Raw genomic sequence first — 23,274 nt, forward strand, 5'->3', positions numbered from 1 at the left:
AAAAGAGAAAGAAGGTATCCAGTATCAATATCAAAAATGAATGAAGACACATCACTAACCCAGACTCTGATAAATTAATAAGGAAATATGAGTCACATTTTGTCAACAAATTTGAAAATTTAGCTGAAATGGACAAATTCCTACAAGAGTAAGTTAGCAAAGCTCACTCAAGAAGAAACAGAACATATGGATAGCCCTTTAGCAATGAAGGAAACTAAATAGGTAGTCAAAGATCTCTCCACATACAAAATACCAGCCCGACAGCTTGATTTGTAAGCTTCACCCAATATTCAGACAACATGTACTTCAAATCTCACAAAAACACTCCCTGCGTATCTAAGTGGAGCACTCCCTCAACTTATTTTCTGAGGCCACAGTTACACTGATTATCCAAAGACAACAAGAGAAAGAAAAATTCCAAACCAATCTCACTCGTGAACACAGATGTAAAAATACGAAACACAATACCAACAACAGAATTAACCCCTGTATGAAACACATAATTGATAAAGGCACACTAGGTTATCCCACAAAGGAAAGGTATATTTAATATTAGAAAATCATATACCTTTCAATGCATTTCCAGTTTAAAGGAGAAAAATCATACCGTCATCTAACACACACACACACATAATGGCTTGGGGAAAAGCAACATCTATTCATGATTTGAAAAAATAAACTAGGAATAGAAGGGCACTTTTTTCATCTGATAAGGGGTTTTCTTATTTTTTATTCTTTTTACAAATATCTATAGCAAACATCATACACTGACGCACAGGAGGCACTCCCTTCGAAATGAGGGGTGAGATAAGGACATGCAGTCACCACTCCACGCTCTGGGAGGCGTTGGAGGCACAGTAAGATATGAACAGTAAACACAACAAGACGGGAAGGAAAGAAATAAAACTGCCATGATTTCCACACCATGTGGTGGTCTGTTAAAAAAGTTTTAAAATATGTACAAATCATTAGAATCAATGAGAGAATAGCAAAATTAGTAGACATAAAATAAATGTACAAAAATCAACTGCCGGGCCTCCCTGGTGGCGCAGTGGTTAAGAGTCCGCCTGCTGATGCAGGGGATACGGGTTCGTGCCCCGGTCTGGGAGGATCCCATATGCCGCGGAGCGGCTGGGCCCGTGAGCCATGGCCGCTGGGCCTGCGCATCCGGAGCCTGTGCTCCGCAACGGGAGAGGCCACAACAGTGAGAGGCCCACATACCGCAAAAAGAAAAAAAAAAAATCAACTGCCTTGCCATATACCCTGATAAAAACTCGCAAAATATATTTTTTATAGCAAACATTTTTAACAACATCAAAAAATATAAAGTATCGGGCTTCCCTGTTGGTGCAGTGGTTAAGAATCCGCCTGCCAATGCAGGGGACACGGGTTCGAGCCCTGGTCTGGGAAGATCCCACATGCCGCGGAGCAACTAAGCCCGTGGGCCACAACTACTGAGCCTGCGCTCTAGAGCCCACGTGCCACAACTACTGAAGCCCGCAAGCCTAGAGCCTGTGCTCCGCAACAAGAGAAGCCACCGCAGTGAGAAGCCTGCGCACTGCAACGAAGAGTAGCCCCCGCTCGCCACAACTAGAGAAAGCCTGTGCACGGCAACAAAGACCCAACGCAGCACCCCACAAAAAATATATATATATAAACCTTTATGAAATTATAAAATACTATTGATAAACGCTTAAAAAGAGCTTGGAAACTCAACAATATAAAGATGTTGAGTCTCCGCCCATTAATCCACTGATTGGCAAGTTGCTTTAATATTTTCATGGAAGATCAAAGGACCAAAAAGAACAAAGGAGGGAAACTTGCCTTCCCAAATGTCAAGAATCATTGAAAACCTATACTCATTAAAATAGTTTACAGGGGCTTCCCTGGTAGTGCAGTGATTAAGAATCCACCTGCCAATGCAGGGGACACAGGTTTGAGCCCTGGTCTACTACTAAGACGGCTGGTGGTTCATGACATCATTTTTTTTTTTTTTTAAGAAGATGTTGGCAGTAGGAGTTTATTAATTAATTGATTAATTTTTGCTGTGTTGGGTCTTCGTTTCTGTGCGAGGGCTTTCTCTAGTTGTGGCAAGCGGGGGCCACTCTTCATCACGGTGCACGGGCCTCTCACTATTGTGGCCTCTCTTGTTGTGGAGCACAGGCTCCAGACACGCAGGCTCAGTAGTTGTGGCTCACGGGCCTAGTTGCTCCGCGGCATCCTCCCAGACCAGGGCTCGAACCCGTGTCCCCTGCATTAGCAGGCAGATTCTCAACCACTGTGCCACCAGGGAAGCCCAACATCATATTTCTTTTAATTCTACCTCTTTTATAACTACAGTTTTGAATCTATATAATAATAAAAATGATTAAAATCAAGTTGGTATCTAGGTACATACAACTACTGAGCCTGCGTGCCTGGAGCCCGTGCTCCGCAACAGAGAAGCCACTGCTCGCTGCAACTAGAGAAAGCCCTCATGCAGCAATGAAGACACAACACAGCCAAAAATTAAAAAAAAAAAAATTTATTAAGAAAAAAAAAAAGTTTACGGGCACAGAGGGAAACCCATGGAACAGAACAGAGAGCTCAGAAACATACACACTCACTAAGGAAACTTGACGAGTCCAAAGCTGGCATTAAATGGTAATGGTATCCATTTGAAAAAAAAAAAAAGAATTTGAACCCCTACCTAACAGTATGTGCAAAAATCAGTTCCAGGTAGATTAAAGACCCAAATTAATAGACAAAAATACACTTTTGAAAGAACACATAGTGGAATACTTCTGTAACCTTGGCATAAGGAAAGTCTTCTTAAAGAAGATACAAAATGCCCACATCCTAAGGGAAGACTGAACAGTGACCACTTCAAAATAAAGAACTCCTGTCTACTAAGGGACAACACAAGAGAACGGAAGCAAACAGACAAACCAAAAAACCAAGCCATAAACTCAGGGACATTTGCAATCAACAAAAATGGTAAAGTGTTACTGTCCAGAATATAAAGAATTCCTTCAATAAGAAATAAGAAAAAGACACAACCCAAGTGAAAAACAGGAAACAGCACTGCAAGAGGGGGAGCCTATGTGGCAGACCTAGAAACCAGAGGGCACCGGCCTCACAGTTATTGGGGTGACTGGACTGCACCATCACGCAGTGCTCCACCTCCCCCCTACCCCCGCAGTGTTGGGAGGACATGGGTAATGCAAACACGCAGGCAGTTTAGAACTGGACAAAGACGGGACAGACCCAATGTCTGTGTACACAGGAGGCACTGGGAGGGCCACCAGCGGGGCTGAAGGAGGAAGCACAGCCACAGCAGTTGGGGGATGACCCTCAGCACATAACTGAGCAGGAATGACCCCAATCCCGTCAACCAGAAAACACCCAACCCCCGTGTGTCTGGAGAGCCCCCAAAGATGGGGAAGCTATAAAAAGCATGGTACCGATCAACTCAGCATTCAGGGGCCAGTCACCTGGGAGGGTGGGGTAGGGGTGAAAGTGAGGAGGGCATGCAGGGACCCTGTAGGCTCGTTTTCTGAACCGGCTGGTGGATGGCTGGTGGTTCATGACATCATATTTCTTTTAATTCTACTTCTTTTATAACTACAATTTTGAATCTATATAATAATAAAAATTATTAAAATCAAGTTGGTATCTAGGTACATACAAGGCAGAGAGGGCACTATCCTGAGGGAGGAGCTGGGTCCAGGCCTCTTCTCCACTCAGTCTCCTCCAGGTCCCCAACTGTCCCGTCTGCCTACCTGTTGGCCACCTGTGGAAGAGTGGACGTCCCCTGAGAATTCACTATGTGAATGGTGTGTTGGGTACTTTAATCCTTCACTATGAAGGAGCTTCCACAATAAGGAACAGAGGTCTAGGAAGTCTTCTCATTTGTCCATGTCCTGGGGCTAACAAGTGGTGAGGCTGAAGTCAGAACTCAGGTGTGGTGAGCTCCTGTCCTGGTTCATGTGCTCCAGTGTGTAAGGAGCTGCCAGGTGGGCTGAATGCTCACACCTACAGGCACCACCTCTCGGAGGATGTGATAAGAGCCTGCAGCACAGGACCCAGGATGGTGGGAAGGGGTGTCGTTTACCCCTCACTTTCATCTACAGTCTTAAAAAAAAAAAAAAATATATATATATATATATATATATATATATATATATTTATTTATTTATTTATTTGGCTGAGCAGGGTCTTAGTTGTGGCATGTGGGATCTTCGTTGCTACGTGTGGGATCTTTCAGTTGTGGCATGCGGGCTCTTAGTCGCGGCATGTGGGATCTAGTTCCGTGACCAGGGATTGAACCTGGGCCCCCTGCACTGGGAGCATGGAGTCCCAACCACTGGACCACCAGAGAAGTCCCTTTTAAAAAAAATATATTTTTTTTAAATTTATTTATTTGGCTGTGCCAGGTCTTAGCTGCAGCACAAGGGATCTTCATTGCTGCATGCGGGATCTTTAGTTGAGGCATGCAAACTCTTAGTTGCGGTACGTGGGATAGTTCCCTGACCAGGGATTGAACCCGGGCCCCCTGCATTGGGAGCATGGAGTTTTAGCCACTGGACCACCAGGGAAGTCCCTCATCTACAGTCTTTTGATTAAGGGACTGTAGGAGGCCGGCTACACTGACCTTGGAGAGAGCAGAGCTGAAGGCCTGTCTGCAGACTTGCTTCGTATTAGCTCTTTGGAATACTTATACCATTTTACCTTCTAGGAACATGACTGATTCTCAAAAGAAGACCCCCAGACCTCATGACTTCCCTAGATAGCCATTTCATTAACATGTTTCGCAAAAGAAACAACTCCCTGTGCCTGATTATTTTTCAACTTTTATCACTGAAATACAAATGATCCCCAGGACTTCCCTGGCAGTCCAGTGGTTAAGACTCCGCGCTTCTACTGCAGGGGGCACGGGTTCGATCCCTGGTCAGGGAACTAAGATCCCACATGCATGGCCAAATACATAAAGAAAGAAAGAATCCCCAAACTTCCACCAGGTAACTGGCCCAAGCCCCTATTCAATCTTCTTGCATTTGGGTTTGTGGAAACGGATTATCTATCAATGGTTCCATAGAAGCTACAGGGGAACAGGACCTGTGGGCAACCACCAAAACTTACAGATTTTCTTGTAAAAAGAGAAATGAATTCAGTTCACAGGAACCTTTTATGGCACGCCCACCTTGTTGAAGACCCAAATCTCGCCGTTCACAGTGGGCCTGGGCACCCCATGCCCATTGTAGTGGAAGAGGACCCGCTCCTCCTTGGCATTTCGACGTAAAGACGTGCAAAGCTTCTTCACTTCATCCACAGTTGGATCGAGGCTCTGCTTGTACCGCGCCTGTTGCAGGAGAAAAAATTAAGAAACTTATCATGGATTCATGGGAATACCTAGAATTAAAATTCCATCCTGGGGCTTCCCTGGTGGCACAGTGGTTAGGAATCCACCTGCCAATGCAGGGGACACAGGTTTGAGCCCTGGTCCGGGAAGATCCCACATGCTGCGGAGCAACTAAGCAACTAGAGAAAGCCTGCGCACAGCAACGAAGACCCAACGCAGCCAAAAATAAATATATACTTTTAAAAAAACCCAAAAAACTCTATCCTTTACTCCAAGTCTGCATTTAATGGACCCTGCACAAGTGACCTCAAATTTCTCCATCTATAAACTGGGATGATGACTACTTCACAGAGTGGTTGTAAACATTCATTTTCTCAAATATTTATTGAGAACTACTGTGAAGATCCCATGAGATTAATAAGTAATGCCTGCCACATGGTAACACAAGTAAAAGGTAGCATCCCTGTGATATCAAAAGTATTTCTTAGAAGCATTGAATCTGTTTGGAAAAGCTGTCTGGAACATGGAAGAGAATTTGCTTAAACACAGGAAGCTATAATATATGTGGTAGCAAGGGAGAATAGTTTCAAAAAGACAACAAAGTAAGGAAGCAAACTGCCCCTCTCTTGCTTAGTCATATTTGCCCTGCTTACCCCCTCCCACTACTCCTGCCTGGACCCTTGCTGATGAACATAAAGGATTCAATTAATTAGCAGGACCTAAAGTAAACACACAGAAATCAACAGCCTATATATATATATATATATATATATATATATATATACACACACACACAAACCACAGATAGTTAAAATCGTAAGGAACCCCCACTTCTAAAGCAACAAGAAGATTGAACTTAACAAGAAATATACAAAACCCTGACAAGGAAATTTTGTAAAACTCTCCTGGAAAACAGAAGGAGGGTTGAACAAATGGGAGATGCTCCCTGCCTGGGTAGGATGCACCCACATTCTTAAGACATCAGTTCTCCCCAGGTTAAGAGTCCACACGTTCCCAATAAATATAACAAGCAGCTATTTTGCGGAGCTTGACAAGCTGCTACTGAAGTTCGCTTGGAAACTAAATATGCCAGAACAGCCAGGAAAACACTGAAAGGAGAGCTATGAGGGGTCCTGCCCCCCGACACTCCAACCTCCTCTGGGCCTCTCTAAGTAAAAGGTGAGGGTTGGGGCCCAGAGAGACCAGCAGACCAGGGAGCTACTACACAGTCCAGAATTAGGTCCAAACACGTTTCCTGGCTTTTTGGAGAACAGTGTTCACACAGTCATAATGTTATGAACACTGATTTTATTTCATTAGAAACTGTGCAAACTTCAAGATAACCTGAGTGTGGTGAGGACGCTGAGGCTGGGTGAGGGGTACACGTGGTCATCAGAAGAGTCTCTCCACTTTATATTCATTTCCTTTTGTTTGGTTTCAAAGAACTTTCAATGGTAAATTCCCAATAAAAAAAGAACTGAAAGTGTAAATCTATAACCATACTAGATGGTCGCATGGAAGTGATGTGTATAAAAGCACTAAAGCCACACCAGGAAGTCAATAAAAACACCTCAAGTTGATAAATCAATAAAAAGCAGCATACACATATTGTTCTAAAATATGGGCATATCTATCCAAAAAACACAGCTAAAAGGGTTTACCTCTAGGTAGGGATTATGTTCTGACTTTCAAAAAATAATGTGTATGTTTGTTACTTTGATAAAGTTCTCAAACTTTATTTAAAATGTTAAATTTAAAACAAAAAACAAACAAAAAACCAACCCAGTGCCATGATATCACTTGAAGAAAACAGTGGTGAGAACAGGACCATGAACGGCGAGGAAACTGTGTTTGAAGCATCATGGCTCCCGCTGTGGGCCTGCCACCTGGTGCAGGGCTCAGCACACAGTGACAGGTGCTGCTCAGGAAGCATCCGCTGATGTTGTTTCAAAAGAAGAGCAGGGAGGTGGAGGGAGCAGAGATGGAAAGCAGACACAGAGGCCTGAGGATGACCTGCAGCCTACGTTTAAGAGAGGCGTCCTGGGGCCTCCCTGGTGGCGCAGTGGTTAAGAGTCCGCCTGCCGATGCAGGGGATACGGGTTCGTGCCCCGGTCTGGGAGGATCCCATATGCCGCGGAGCGGCTGGGTCCGTGAGCCATGGCCGCTGGGCCTGCGCGTCCGGAGCCTGTGCTCCGCAACGGGAGAGGCCACAACAGTGAGAGGCCCGCATACCGCAAAACGAAAAAAAAAAAAAAAAAAAAAAAGAGAGGCGTCCTGGGGCTTCCCTGGTGGCGCAGTGGTTGAGAGTCCGCCTGCCGATGCAGGGGACACGGGTTCGTGCCCCGGTCCTGGAAGATCCCACGTGCCGTGGAGTGGCTGGGCCCATGAGCCATGGCCGCTGAGCCTGCACTTCCAGAGCCTATGCTCCACAACAGGAGAGGCCTCTCCACAGTGAGAGGCTCGTGTAAAAAGAGAGAGGCGTCCTGACCTTTCAGAGGAAAATGAAGAGCTACACGGGAGGAAACTACAGGAAAATGTGGCTCACCTCGCAGAGCATTAGTTCCTCCATGTTTGAGATGACATTTGGTTTCACCTAATTAAATACGTGCTAATAATGCAATTTCTGACAGTAGAAAATCCTGGTGAAATACTGCATCGTGTGTTCTGAGAGCGTTGGGGGCACAAACACAGAAGCTTCAGGATGATGAAACTCAGAAGAAGGTTCCTCCAGATTCCCCCAATTTTTTCCAACTGTAAGCAAACTAATAAAAGGATAGAAACCCTATTCCACTGCAGGACAATTTTAGGACCCTGCCCTGAGGTGGCAGGTTAGCGTCCAGCAAAGTGGTCTCTCCCTGTGTTTCTTCCATAAGGTCCAGAATGCTATTTGTAAAATAAAACTGTGTCACAAAGGAGACTAGAGAAAGCCAACACATAATGCGATGTTTTCAAATTCATTCTCATCGAGGCAATGTGCATTAATCTGACACTGACAGAGGGGCTGCGCATTACCCACGCTACCAGAGCAAGGCTGGCCCCAGGAGAGACGGGGTCTGTGTGGAAGTGGGGGCTGAGGACACGGGGCACTCAGGGGCATGGAGCCTGTGCCCAGCCTGGGGATGCAGCCGTGTCACCTGCTCCCTCCAGCCAGGTGGGCATCTCAGCCTGTGTTGGCTCACCTAAACCACATGTTCTGGGAGCACCAGTTCAACATCTAGCTCTTGTGCAGAATTCCTTCTTGGTCCCCTTTGGCAGGAATAATCTTTTCTGTCACTAAACTAACTTATACTCTTTGTCATATGTTCCTGTGAAGCTGTCTGAGCTCAATGGACACTGTAAACCCCACGAGGGCAGACACGGATTATAGTTTCATGTGTGCCTTTCAGTACCCAGCTCTGTTTTTATATTCTTCCCATGGCCTCACAACATGCTCAGTTATTAGCAAACAGTTGCTGAGTGACTATCAAACTTTTACTGACACTGATTACAATAATCTGTAATGAAACAAACCAAAATGATGAATCCTATCTGACACTGAAGTGACACAAGTGAATTTCAGCACAAAACTAGAAAGTGTATATGTAAAAACTGTTGTGTCTAGGAGGTGGGTACTTAGATGTTCAATAATTCTTCTACTTTGCTATATGGAATTCTGCATATTAAACAGTTAAGAAAAGGATAGAGGAGGGAATTTCCTGGCAGTCCAGTGGTTAGGACTCCGAGCTTCCACTGCCAGGGGCCAGGTTTGATCCCTGGTCGGGGAATTAAGATCCCGTGACCCCCCACCAAAAAAAACAAAGGATGCAGGAAAACATTCCTGACTCATCACCAATAAACTACTTATTTGTGCTCTGGGTGAGACAGAAACAGGGCACTGAGTCTTCAGGCTCTACACAACTAAATTTTGGCTAATCCCATAAAACTAGATGAGAGTAGTTGATAAATGAAAATCGAGTGCTGGGGGCAAAAAAGGAAACCTTTTACTAAGATGTCATGACTTTGGACACATGTTCCAGAACCACATCCACATCAGCACAATGAGAAAAGTCACAGACTCCCCAGCCCAAAAACATCTGCCTGAGCATAGGACCCAGGCAAACTACTGTTTCAGCCCAAACCCCTCAGCCACTGTGACATGACCTGCATAAATCTAGAATTCAGATTTTTCTGTGAATCAGAGCTGCTGGAATGGCCAAACTAGGCAGCAAATCACATCCCACCTTGGTAGACACGTTGACCTGGGCCTTTATGTAAATTAAAATAAATACCTATGCTTTTTTGATACAGGTGTTTTTTAAAAGACATCCTGGCTGGGTAGGTAGAAATAACTAGAAGAATTCAGAAGACCATTTTATCACCAGGAGCTTCAATGACAAGGCCCAAGGGCTGATGGGAAGTGTGAGTGTGAGCATTACCAAGTCTCACTGGGCTGTGCTGAAGTGGAGGGAGATGCTAGGAAATATCAGACCTGTATTTTCCCTACTTCCAGGAAGGCTTCCAGGTGGCTCATAGAGGGAGCAGCAAAACAACAAAGAGGGAAAGGCTGAATTGCAAAATAATTTTAATGCGTGCCAAGAGGAGTTCTGAATTTGTTACTTATTTTCCCTGTGAGCACAAAAGAAATGAAAGCATTTTTATTTACTACCAAGAGCAGTAACAGGGAATCATACTGGAAAGGAACTCAGTTCAAATGAGGTTAATGGCTTTCGAGCTGTCTCCCCTCCGAGGGGGCTCTCGAGGGGCCAGCTCTGAGCATGTGGGGCTGGCTCAAGGGTTAGGACAACAGTACGTGAGACAGAAACTGCTCCCCTCCCAAACCAAAGCATTTCCACAAAGGTGTGAGAAAACCAACTTAAATCAAACCGTTCCATTAGAAGAAATGAGGGAAGGGGCCTCCTTCCCACACATTCAGAGGGCACCCCGGGAGAGCCGTGCAGGGATGTGCCCTTTCTTCCCCACCACAGTGATGACCAGGAGCAGTAGGGTGGTGGGGAACTTCTAGAGAGTGCAGGGTCTGTGCCTGGTGAGGTAAGGGCAAGAGGCAATGGTGAGGCGAACCACTCCACTTGCACCCACCTCTCCTGCCATGCGGTTACGACAGCATTGACTGATCGTCAATACTTTCAAATCACGGCCGGTTTTATCAGACAACGTGAAGAAAACAGCAAATAAATCTTCACTGCATATGTGTTTATTCCCCTGCCCATACTTACTTCTGGAAATTTCCCACCAGCAGTAAGTGTAACAGTGATCACTGTTGGTAAGCAGCACAGCCCGCTTTGCATGCCCCCTTCGTCACCACTCACAACAACTCTACTGGATAAGAGTGGCCGCGGTGTGGGAGCCCGATGCCCCTGCAGCTGCCTTCACGAGCTGGTCCCGCAGGAGCCTCCTGCAGCCTCCCGTGCAGGGTGGAGAGTGGACTGCCTCGGGTCCACGGCCCGGCTCGGCCGAGGCCAAGGGGCACCAGAGTCACACACAGGCACCCTCCCACCCCTCCTCTGGGAGGCCTGTGCTCACCATGCCGCCTGGAGCTGGCGGAGGCCCCCTCCTTTCACACGAAAGCCACGTCACCCAAAGGACCCATTTTCAGAGTCAGAGGATCTCTCAAGTCAGAAGTTGCAGGGACACAGGAGAAAAGACCATGCAGAACTGCCAGAGAGCAGGGTGGCAAGGAGGGAGATGACCAAAGGCCACAAGCTGAACCCTAGGGATTGAGGAGCCCCTCATTTCGTGCCCTGCCCCATGGAGTGGAGTTCTTGCTCCTGGGGCTAAGGAAACCTGGCATACAGTTGTGAAGAAGTCACTCAAAGACAAAGCGCCCCAAAATATGAACAAGCCGCATCGCACAGCATCTCCCAGGCCGGCAGGGCTCACTGGGTGCCCATGCGCTGCGAGGCGCTTATCTGGCGAGGCGACGGTACTTCCTGCTCTGTCTGGGCCCCACGTTTCACTGCTGCCGCCCAGCTTCTCTCAGGCCTGCCCCTCTGCACTGCTATCCAGCTAGGATTTGTGAAATCTCGGCTCCGCTGAAAGACCATTCACTGTCCCCCGAGGTTAGTCCTAAACAGGAGTGCTGTTCTTCCAAACCACACACAAGGTCAAGGGGCTGACATTACTCGGAGATGTCAATAAAGTTAGGGATTCATTATTTCTGACCTTGGCTCCATCAAGGTCTTCTCCTGTGGGGTGCAAAAAATGATTTAGCCTCATTTTCTTACCTATCGCACAGAAAGGACACATTAATGGACCAGCATGAAAGGCACTACAGATATTAATAATAAGCCTCCTGGGGTTTTATGGGAATTAATTAATATTTTTAAGGGCTTTGAAATGAGAAGCACTAAATTAAATGTCACCACACCATGTTAAGGTTTTGTTTCAAAACTAGAATGCCCGGGATAATGGCTTTGTGGCTGGAGGGACTGCCGTGGCACAGGAAGCATCTCACCATTTGGGAGACCTGTGACAAGTGTAGCTGGGTGTATTGAATGACAACGCAAGTCTCTAAAATACTGCCTCTTGTGCTGGGCATTGCTACTATAAGTCCAAATCTCAAGATGTAATAAAAAAACAAGCATGGAAGTTTCGGGGGATGCGAGAGAGGAAGAAAACAGAAGAATGAACAACGGGACGAAGGGGCAAAGGGAGACTGGCCCTGGGCTTAATGAAAGGGAATGGGGCTCCAGGTTTCATTTCCTTCCAGGATGGTCTCCTGCTGACTCTATATGCTAATAAGGCCTAAGCAGTGCTGTTGCAGACTCTGCCTTCCCTGTGGATGTGGCCCCTCCTCGTGCACATTCCAGAGGCTAGGTGTGGGGGCAGGAGGGGCTCTGCTCCTTGTGGCCCAGTTGGCAGCGGTGGCCCTTCTCGGTCTGGTGAAGCCACAGAGAACGCTGCTGTTGTGCTGCAGGAGAGTCATGGCAGCGCCTGGGGGAGGAGCTGGGGTCTCTGCTTGGTGGGTCTTCTCATGACAGAATCCCATAACGAGGAAACCTGTGCTGCAGCAGCGGCACTGCCTGTGCTTCTTTGGGGTTTCTAGTAAAGATTACTGCACATTACTCGACTAGGAATGTGAGTATGAATAATGCTATTTCCATCCTTCTACGGCAATGAGCAACACCTCAAGTTCAGACCCAAGAAACAGAAATGCCTGAGAGATTTTCTCAGAACTGTCCAGGAGGAATAAACGTAATGCTAGACTTTGGGCCAATTCTGCCTTTGGTCTGGGGTCTTGCAAACATTTCACCCCATCCTTCTCCTTCCCAAGTAGGAAGCAAGGGCTTCCAGGGAACTGCTGGGTAGGAAGAGGAAGGTCAGGTCTGCTCAAAGGACACCTGTCTTAGGTGGTGGTCCCATGTAAGAAAGCTCCAGGCCCCTGGCAGTTCAGGAGCTTTACGCCACCATCCCTAACAAAACACTTACTGTTGCTATAGCCCTTCGCATCCCCACTGTCACTACGTAGGCCAAGCTGCTGCCATCACCACCGCCAACACCATCACTGTCATCATCACCATCACCACTACCGTCATCATTTTCATCACCACCAAGACCGATACCATCACTACCATCACCATCGTCACCTCGCCCCCTCCCTTCCTCTCATCTTCCCTCTGTCCTCTCCTCTCCCCCTCTTTCTCCTTCTCCTTCTCCACCCCTCTCTCCTCCTCTCCCCTCCCCTTTGTCCGCCCCTCTCCTCCTCCCTCAGACTGCTCTGACTGCTGTCTCTCACCTCTTCCCTGGTCCATCCTCCTCCATCAATCCTCAGATGTGGCCATGACTCAGCTTCCCTTCTTTTCTCACACTACATGCGCCTCCTGGATGGCACCTCTGAACAAATCCATGGCCGAATTCCTCGTCATGCTCCACACATGCCCACCCTCTGGGCTCCCTACCATAATCACTGGCATCAGCCTATACTGAGTCACCCAGACCACACTCCCCAGGTCTGTCCTTTGTGCTGCTCTCCTTCTCACCTCCCCTTCATCGAGAACTTGTTCAGTGGACCTAACATGTGGCTGTACCACCTCTGCCTTCATCAGGGGTCAAACACGCCCCAACTATCCCCAGGCCTCCAGACCATCATCTCCAAGTCTCTCCATTCGGTCACAGACTTCCCTCTCAAACACACAGCAATAAGGCCACCTGCCCTCTAAAAATGAGTCCTCAATGGGGGTGTCTGCTGCTCCCAAGACAGCATCACCATGCCTGAGCACAGCACGGCCACCTCGGCTGCACCACCCTCACAGCCCTCCGCTCAGCCACCGTGTCATTTCCAGGGGTCCTGAGCAAGCTGTGCCCTTTCACACAGACCTCAGAGCTACTCTGTTGTTAGGAAGGACACAGGGCGAAGTGTTGTGTAGCACAAACACGCTGTCCAGTCCATTTGCAAGTTCTATTTTCTGTTTAAATGTTTTCACTAGGGACTTCCCTGGTGGCACAGTGCTTAAGACTCCGCCTGCCAATGCAGGGGACACCGGTTCAAGCCCTGGGCTAGGAAGATCCCACATGCCGCCGAGCAACTAAGCCCATGCACCACAACTACTGAGCCTATGCTCTAGAGCCCGTGAGCCACAACTACTGAGCCCGCCTGCCACAACTACTGAAGCTTGCGTGCCTACAGCCTGTGCTCCGCAACAAGAGAAGCCACCACAATGAGAAGCCCGTGCACCGCAACGAAGAGTAGCCCCCACTCGCCACAACTAGAGAAAGCCCGCGCGCAGCAACGAAGACCCAATGCAGCCAACAAATAAATAAATTAATTTAAAAAAATGTTTTCACTATTTCATAGTAAGATGCTATCTTGTATAATTTTTTCCCAGTGTTATCATTATAAGACTCTTCCCCTTCCCCAAATCTCTTAATTAAAGAACAAACAAAAAACAACTACTGCTTATCTTATAAGTTGAAATGGAACACTTGAGTCCTTGAAGTATAAACAGGAGGCAGGAGCCTCCTGTAAACAGGTGTCCAGTCTATAAACCTGCCCAAGAATCTACTCGGCCCCAAAGGAACTCACAGACACTGCGCTGGCTCTCAGCGTCACACCTATAGAAATAGTTGCAGTTTTCATCTAAAATATAACCAGATCCTTCCCAAACTCATCACCAAAATTTGGATCTTGAACAAATTAAAACCATCTCACCAAAAAAGAAGGGAGCCCAGAGCCCTTCTGCAGAGCGGAAATAGGGCCCACCCCCCACCCCGGCTGCCCGGCCTGCAGGCCTCGCCTTGGCTTTCATGCTCTGCATTTGCACCTGTGCAGCCTGAGTCTGGTCACTCAGCACAGGTAGAACCGAGTTTACTTGTTTTTCAGAAATAAAGGGGGTGACCCTTAGAAGAAGTCTAGAAACACAGAATTCTCTGATCACTTTCCAATTGGTTCCAACCTTTTCATATTATTCTGGAATTTTAGGGCACATACAGAGATAGAATGCATAAGCCATAATACTGACCTCTTAGGAGGACCTTGGCTCTGAGAGTGGCCGACAGATAAGGGCCATTCCACCTGCCTGGGTCATCACTACAGTAAGAGGCTCACAACATGCGGTCTGCAGAGAGAGCTGATCTGACTCAGATTCATGTTTGCTTCAACAATCCAGGGCCCCCCTTTGACCATTAAGTAGTAATTTATTTTCTGTCTTCTAAGAATCCCTCCTGTTGACCCACAGTCTTCAAGGCTCCAGCACAGACTGTTCTAGCGATCTGCTCCACCCACTTCACAGTGCTAGCTGAGCAGCAGACACAAACATTTTCAGGGATCCCACCGCCCACGCCCACGCCAAGATGTGCCAAGGGCAGTGGTGTCTCAAAGGAGGCTCTGACTGGGTTAAGAAGTGACTGAACCGCCTCACTGCAGCCCACCCTAAAAGCAAGTTCCTGTCCATTTCTGGGGCTGACAGTAATGCCACTGGCCGTCAATGCTGTATCACACCTCCAGGGAGAGACAGGCTACAAGCAAACCAAGTTTCAGTAAAGCCCCCCCAGGAAGTTCAGGAGTCCTCCTGGCCACCTCCCCTCTACTCCCTCCGTATCCATGACAGCTCTGTGGTGGCTTCATTCCCCTTGGGTGCAGTCTCTGTTGTGCCTCTGTCCCTCCCCGCTCGATGCTGGAGGTGAGCCACACAGGAGTCAGATGTGCCCACTGGTGAGTCCCTCCCCTCTACAAGAACTGGGGTCCCCAAGATGGAGGGCTTGGGTTCAGCCCCAGAACAATGATTTACCAGCCATTCAACCTGGGAAAGCTCACAAACCAAACCCAACCTCCATTTCCTCCTTGGTAAAACAACTAAAATACTACTGCCCCTGACTACTCCGCAGGCTGTGGGGACCATGTGAGAAAGTACGTGTCATTAAACTGAAGGGAGGACGAGGATGGAGACTGGCGCCCACACTGCACTTCCGATGTGCCAGCCACCTGACCTTCACAACCACCATGCAAAGTAGGCGTTGTCATTGTCCCTGTCTTTCAGATAGGGAGTGGAGGCACAGAAAGGTGCAGTAACTACCACAAGGTCACACAGCTGGTGTGTGGCAGGGCCCATTTCGAAGCCAGGCAGCCTGAGGACATCCATGGAGACCCGGAGACTAATGGTGAGCTTTCTTGTGTTGTTGCAAACTGGGGACAAGCAGGGAGTAGAAAGACAGAAGGACCATCTCTGACCATCCTCACGTGCTGGCATCCCTTCTTGCTTCAATATGACCTCTGGGCTCTGACACCACACTAACAGAAAGCCCTTCCTCTCAAGAGGGGCTGATACCCTGAGCACCTGCCTTGACTGAGCAGCAAAGCTGAGAACTGCTTAGGAGACTTAGAATAGCCTAAGTCACTCACTGCTACTGATTTTTCCAAACAATTCCACATCAACGCTGAAAAAACCCACTCCCTCCTGACATTAATGTTGGACTACCTCCAAGCAAGATCAATAACTGCTAGTGACCTGGAACACTCAATATTTATTAACCTGCCTGGTGAGCAGAGAAGGAGAACATTCAAAATGTAATAAGCTGTATGCAGGAGACAGAGGGAGTGGGAGAGGGGAGACTGGACCCCAGTCACTAGGACCAGAGCATTCAGTGGACACAGGAATATGGGCATTCCAGACCTGCAATCGTGCTCTGAGCCACTGCCACAGTTGCAGAGAACTTCTGGAAACAGCTCATATATGTTATCTTCAACAGTAACAAAATGAACAAGGGAATAAATAAATACCTGGCAGTGTGAGGAGGAAATAGGTTTTGTTAAATGGTCGCCAAACCAGGCAAGCACAAGCAGTCTGCTGGGGTGTGCCCACCACCGCAAATCAAGCTGGAATTCATTCAAAGAAACAGCCACCAAATTGACTCGTGGGAAGATGTCCCTGCCTTATACCTCCTACCACCAGAGTTCACTCTGAGTCAAGCCCCGAATAGGGCTGTGCCAGGGCCCAGGAGCCAACGGGAGGGTCGACCTGTCAGAGTCTATCTCCAACTGGTCTATGGCTACAAACTCAAATCTTCAATTGCCATAGAGGCATTCTTGCTAATCCAATGTACTGACTTTTCAAAGAAATTTCTTACTTCTTCTTAGATTTCTTTTAATGTTCAAGACGATCCTCTCTGTTGGGGTTAGTCTGATTTTGGCATGGAGCCTCAGAAATCTGGGGGTGATAGGACGGGATGTGCTGCTGGCTCCGAGGCAGCTCCGGAGGACGCTGGTGACCTCTGAGCAGGGCCCCAGCCTCCACACTCAACGTTGAAGGAGTCCACCTTCCAGGTTCGGGCTCATCTGCTCCACGGGCTGTTTTCTAGACTACTAGTTTGGATAATTTCATTGCCCCGCGGCAAAATGCCCTGGCTTCTTTCCGCTTACCCAACAGTACAAGCTGACTTCCACCTTGTGTGGAAAGAGAGCGGCTGTGCCTGTAGTGCCCAGGTCACGGCACAACAGGAGCTCTCAGGGCCAGCAAAGCGTGTAAGAAATGGTGAACGCTGGCATTTAAGGGCTACCATACAAGGTCAAAGTAACTCCTGGTGTTTTCAACACATATCTTCCCAATAAGAACAGTTTTACATGAAATTTGTAACATCACTGCCTCTCTTTCCTTTATGTATTATTCAATAACAATTCTTTCCTTCCTCCCTTAATTTGCAAAAGAGGCAGGAGAGAACTAGAAGAGCTGGTTTAGTATTCAAAGTCCAAAAATAGAAGCTATAGCTTCTAGATGGGGTCTGAATCCACTTCTGAAATAAAGGGTTCATATGGTCTCTGCAGACATGCTAAGAATCTCCCCTCAGTGGACGTGAGAAATGCTGTTCTCATCAGGGAGCAATTCTGTCCCCCAGGGCACACTTGGTCTGGAGATAGGCTTGGTTGGCACAATGGGGGGTGGGAGGGGTAGTTCTACTGGCATCTGATAGGTAAATGCCAGGGAAGCTGCTAAACATCCTACAACTATCCTCACAGCATGTGGGGACATTATCGCCACAAAGGTGAATTATCTGGCTCAAAATGTCAATAGTGCTGGGTTTAAGAAAGCCTGCTTTGCAGGAAAATAATGAAGCTTTGATTCTAATGAAGACACATTGATTCTAATCTAATAAAGTGAAAAAAAGCAAGGTGGAAAAAAATGTGTATAATATACTACCATTTATCCAAGAAAGAGGGCAACAAATGTGTGTATGTGTGTATATATATATACATATATTTATATATGCATATACTGTTCAAATGTTTAAATGGTTACCTTCTACTGGAAGAAGCCCACTCATTATTTTGCAATAAGGTAAATAAAAGAAAAGTATTCATATTGGCTTTCCTATATGAACTATATCTCAAGATACCCAAATAACAGATGAGAGGAAGTTTCTCTTTATAGAGATATACCAGTTAACAGACAAAGAGGAATAATGGAGTTATAGCACAACCTTTTTACGACCTCTAATGGATGGATCCATGTACTGATCATCAATGGCTGCTAACTTCACAGAGAGAAGACAACCAATCATTATACACATCCTAAAGGAAGTACACATTACCACCTATGGAATGTTGTACCCCCAAACACCCCCTCCAATTGGAGGAATCTGGTCAAGCCTGGGGGGTTAGGGAAGGATCGGCAAAATCCAGACCTCAATGAATTCTATAAGGCACATGACCTGGTTTCTCCAACCAAAAAATTGCAGTAAGAAACAAGAAACAGGGGCCTCCCTGGTGGCGCAGTGGTTGAGAGTCCGCCTGCCGATGCAGGGGACGCGGGTTCGTGCCCCGATCCCGGAGGATCCCACGTGCCGCGGAGCGGCTGGGCCCGCGAGCCATGGCCGCGGGGCCTGTGTGTCCGGAGCCTGTGCTCCGCAACGGGAGAGGCCACAGCAGTGAGAGGCCCGCGTACAGCAAAAAAAAAATAAAATAAAAAAAGAAACAAGAAACAGAGAGATGGATGACTGGAACAGGATGGGGGTGGGGACTGACTTTTAGATTAATTCTATGGATTAATAGGGTAGATCAATCAATCACAATGTATTCACCTTATTTATGTCCTGATTCAAATAAACAAACTGTGTGTGTGTAGTTTTTTAAAGTCATAATTACCTTTGAGATACACTGAAATATTTACAGATGAAATTATATGATGTCTGGGATTTGCTTCAAAATAAGCCAAGGGAGTGGGTGGGAGAGGGGAGTGGGTGGTGGCATAGATCAAAGAGGACTGGGAAAAAGTTGAAGACTGATGATTGGGAGATGTGGAAATTTCCCACAACAAAAAGTTTTAAAATTAACAAATGAATAAGCCACAGAAACAGAGACAAACAGCATTTTAAAATGTTTCCATGATTAAAATGGAACTCCCCTAGAATTGTTTTGACACATAACTTAATGTCAGAATTGGCTATTTTTGATTAAAATTTGCTTACATGAAGCATTTTGGCCAGACATTTAAAGAAGGTATTTAGATAGGTGAAAAACTTAAATGTGTTTTTAGCGTAGGTAAGATATACATACCAATAATCTGAAAGATTAACACATCTGGGGAAATAAAAGTTTCATAAACGTAACACAGATATTGGTATGTCTCAGAAACTCCTCTCGCTTTCTACATAATAAGAAAGTATAATAATGGTGTAAGATATAGTCAGCTTACTCTGAACTAGGAAATCCATCTCCGATTAAGTGTTGATTTTTTCACTGAGGGTCACATTCCCCAGCTGACCCATGAACGCAGTTTTGTGCAGCCAATGCCTCTAACGGGGTTGACAAAGCACTCCAGACACATCAGCTCCTCTGCCTGCATTAGAAAAGCACTCAGAGTCCTGCACTGGAGGCTAGACGCAGGGAGGAGGCCTGTGCCCCATCCTGCTCATTAGAGGCCGGCACGGCCTGGGGAACACAGGACAATGGGGGCACAGGGACCACTGCCCCGGCCAGGCAGTCTGTGGTTTCTGTGAGTAAATAAGTGAGTGACCATCGTGCAAGCTGAGGCCTGCTGTGGTGTCTCTAGGAGCAGCACTGCCGTGGGGTTCATCTGTTCGCTGGCCTCTGCTGTTTGGGAGTGAGAGGAGTATTGACTGGCCTGGGAAGGTAATCCTACTCACTTTAAAGGGTGAAATGAAGACCACAAAACGTGATAATCAGATAAATGTTTATAAAGACTCTAAGTAACATTTTTAGGCAAAGTCTTGTCCAGAATCAGAAATGCCACTTGCTAGTACTTCTCTTGCAATCCCTCAGAACTGCAGTGGCTAGCTGCTGTTTTGCTTAACAGGCCACGACGGGGGCAGCTCCACGCCAAGAGGGGGCTCTGTATGCATCAGGCAGCCAACTCATCCGCCAGGGCTCAGGGCTGGGGAGCAGAGACTGGGCTTCAGCATCACTTTCCCAGTCAGGCTACAGCCCTGAGCTGGCAAAAGACCACATTCTTGCCACTGCCCTAGAGATACATCTAGTCTCAGGAACAGGAACAAAGAAACTAATAAAAAACTAATAAAAAAGGATGGGCAGGGAGTCACCCCTTACTCTCTCCAGCAGAGCACACCGTGTACCACCAGAGAGGCTGCTGGGGAGGAAGAAATATTTCTCTACCCTTCTAGGCCCTTCTGGCTGGTCTCAGAATTAAATTGACATGAGACATTAACAGGAGAAGCTCAAACAAAAGTTTAATAGCACATATACATAGGAGAGACCCGGGAAAACTGGGTAACTCACCAAAACAGCTGAAGCTCTCAGCTTAAAGCCCTCACCTCACTTTACCATCTTCAGCTAAAGATAAGAGAGGATGTTGGTGTAGTGGTCAGAACTTAGAAGGGGAGGAAGGCAATTCACATGGAGATGGAAAAGTAAATGTTCGGTAAACAAATGTTTGCTGGGCCCTTCAGAGACAATGGACACAGAGAGGAATTTTAACAGACAGACTTTGATGGGTTCCTGGTTCACACTATAGCCATCTATGGGGGTGGCTCCCTTCCTCTAACAGGTCCTCTTATCTTCATTCTTTAAGTTCAGGGGAAGGTCTAAGTTTCTTCCTGAGTCTTTTGGGCATTGATTGTTTTCAGTTTAAAATAATCCACCTGCCAAAGAGACATTTGGGGGTGGCAAATTTTGTTCCCACACAAGGCTGAATGTTTCCGGACATCAAGCCCGACCAGGGAGACCTGAGGGCAAGCCAGCTGGAAGGCATCTGGAACAGTGTTCTCACAGACAAAGAGAATGGTTGTTCCTCCTTCTTTCTCCCTTTGAACACAATTACATGGATGTGATGTTTGGAGCTGCAACAGCCATCTTGTGATCATGAGAGCAAAGTCAAGAAAACAGAGAATCCTCCAGAATCCTGACGATACTAAACCATATACATAACCAGTCCTGGAACCATTTACCTCCAGACTTCACAATAAACTTTTATTTGTTGAACCAGAGAAAAAGTATGTATAAAGGCTGAGAGGATGAACTCTGGGGACAGAGAGAAGCCCAGCTCATACTAGCTTTGTGATCTTGGCAGATTATTTAACGTCTCCATGCCTCCACTTCTTCATCTGTAAAATGGAAGGGTGGGGGGTGGGGGGAAAAGGGAGCTCACAGTTTTTGTGAAGATTAAATGAGTTAATACATAAAAGTTCTTAGAATAGTGCCTGGCACACACCACCTACTATGTGAATGGTTACTAATATTACTTGTAAACAGGAGCATCCGAACTAATCAATTTCCTCCTCCCAGTCCGACACAGGGTCCTCACCCCTGAGTCCTCCTTTTATGCTCTGCCCCCTAAACCCCCCATTCCTAAAGTATTCTGACTACTTTTCTGCAGATGTCTCTGAAACACAGGCAACCAATCCTGACTCCCTTCCTGTCATTCCCAGCACCCCCATCCCTGCCCGGTCCGGCACACTCCACGTGAGCTGTCTCCTCCAAATTGGTGCCTCCTCCTGACTCCCTGTTCTTCTGCATTTCTCCCAACACTGAACACACTGACTCACACATACTGCACAGCCACTTAATATGAAACATACGTAAGTGAACGAATATATGTCAGTAAAATCCTACAATTTTCCATAAAATTAAAACTTTCAAATATGTAATGGTTACAACCAATAGACTAATGAAGAATGAAAACATAGTAAATCTGACTTAGACTCCCTGTCTGTTCAATTTAACCAGTGTTTACTGAGCCCGAAGCTTGAAGCTCTGGGCACTGGGCTGCAGGGTAGTGAAACAAACGCCATAGAATGGGAAGCCTCAGGAAGTGATGTGAAGTCAGCCACAGCCTGTGAGATGGAGGCCACCAGGCACTCACAGGGCAATAGCTGCAACGGATGCTGGGGGCACCGAAGATGGTGCAAACACACCATTTCTGAGGTTCAGAATTTACTGCTAACCTCACTTCGTTTCACATTTTTAAACTTAAACGTTACACTGGGAAGCTATCACTTCATTCCAGTGAAGGAATACTCCAGAACAGGAAGCAGTCAGAAATAATCAACATAAACCATGCAGACTCTTTTCATTTCCCTTTTTCTAAACCAATGACAATTCTGTGGCTTGCTGCGGCACTTGTTTTACACAATTCTTCACAGGTGCAAAAAAGAACAACATCCAATTTGAGACACACAGATGAGCATCCATCAAGTGGAGTAAGTGCTGGCACAGGGGGCCGGGGCCGGGGGTGTCTGGCCTGTGGTTGCCCCTTGCCTGTGGTGGCCCCCCTCACCTGCGGAAACAGAGCTGGCCCCATGGAAACACGCCACGAGCTGCCCACGGGGATGCATTTTAGTTATGGAAGACCTGGATAAACAGGCTGCACTCCTTGTTACTGACTTGAAAAAACAAGAGCTGGCCTTCAGCTCTAACTAGAACTGATAGATTCAATAAGCTACATGATTTTCACCCTCACAGCCTCCACTTTAAAGGCTCCCATTAAAATAAATCACATGCAAGATTTAAACTAAGTTACATTTAAGGGTCCAAAGCAGCATGGCTCAGAATCCCCTGGCTAGGCTGGGGAGCTCACCACCTATCCTCGTATACATCTAATTCCTTCTATTCAGCCAAAGTGCCTGAGACATGTGGCCTCATTAACAGAGAATCATTCTTTCCAACCTTCCAAGGAGGAAGACTTTCCAGGAGACTGACTCACTGCAGAGAAATCTGAATTATGCAAATGGTTCAGGAAGGAAGACCTAGGAGTAGAGTCCCTTTTCTCTTCATTTTGTGAAGCATAAACATGGCCACAATTACAAGAGGGGAGAACCACATGGGATGAGGAGGAATGAGTCTGTTACCGAAACTGCAAAGTGGGAACTGCTCCCAGACAACTCTGTCTGCTCCCAGGGCTGCTGTGGAGAGGATGTGAGTTTGTGCTGTGAGAGCTGCACCTGGGGTCGGGACAAAAGCTCTCAGTGACACTACTAAGCCATGGACCCCCGTCCCCCGCCCACCCACACACCCAGTTCTTCATCTCAGAGAC

General features: G+C 46.9%; 1 protein-coding gene across 2 annotated transcripts in view; it reads right to left on the minus strand.

The window, feature by feature from the left end:
• Nucleotides 1–23,274, minus strand: part of RPTOR (regulatory associated protein of MTOR complex 1) — a 342,733-nt gene that overhangs the window by 178,721 nt on the left and 140,738 nt on the right. For both annotated transcript variants that reach the window (XM_060081126.1, XM_060081127.1), the window contains exon 4: nucleotides 5,183–5,341. In XM_060081126.1, coding sequence (XP_059937109.1) covers nucleotides 5,183–5,341 — 159 coding nt within the window. The remainder of the gene's footprint in view (nucleotides 1–5,182; nucleotides 5,342–23,274) is intronic.

Source organism: Mesoplodon densirostris, chromosome 18, assembly GCF_025265405.1.
Source record: "Mesoplodon densirostris isolate mMesDen1 chromosome 18, mMesDen1 primary haplotype, whole genome shotgun sequence".
NCBI classification, from domain to species: domain Eukaryota; kingdom Metazoa; phylum Chordata; class Mammalia; order Artiodactyla; family Ziphiidae; genus Mesoplodon; species Mesoplodon densirostris.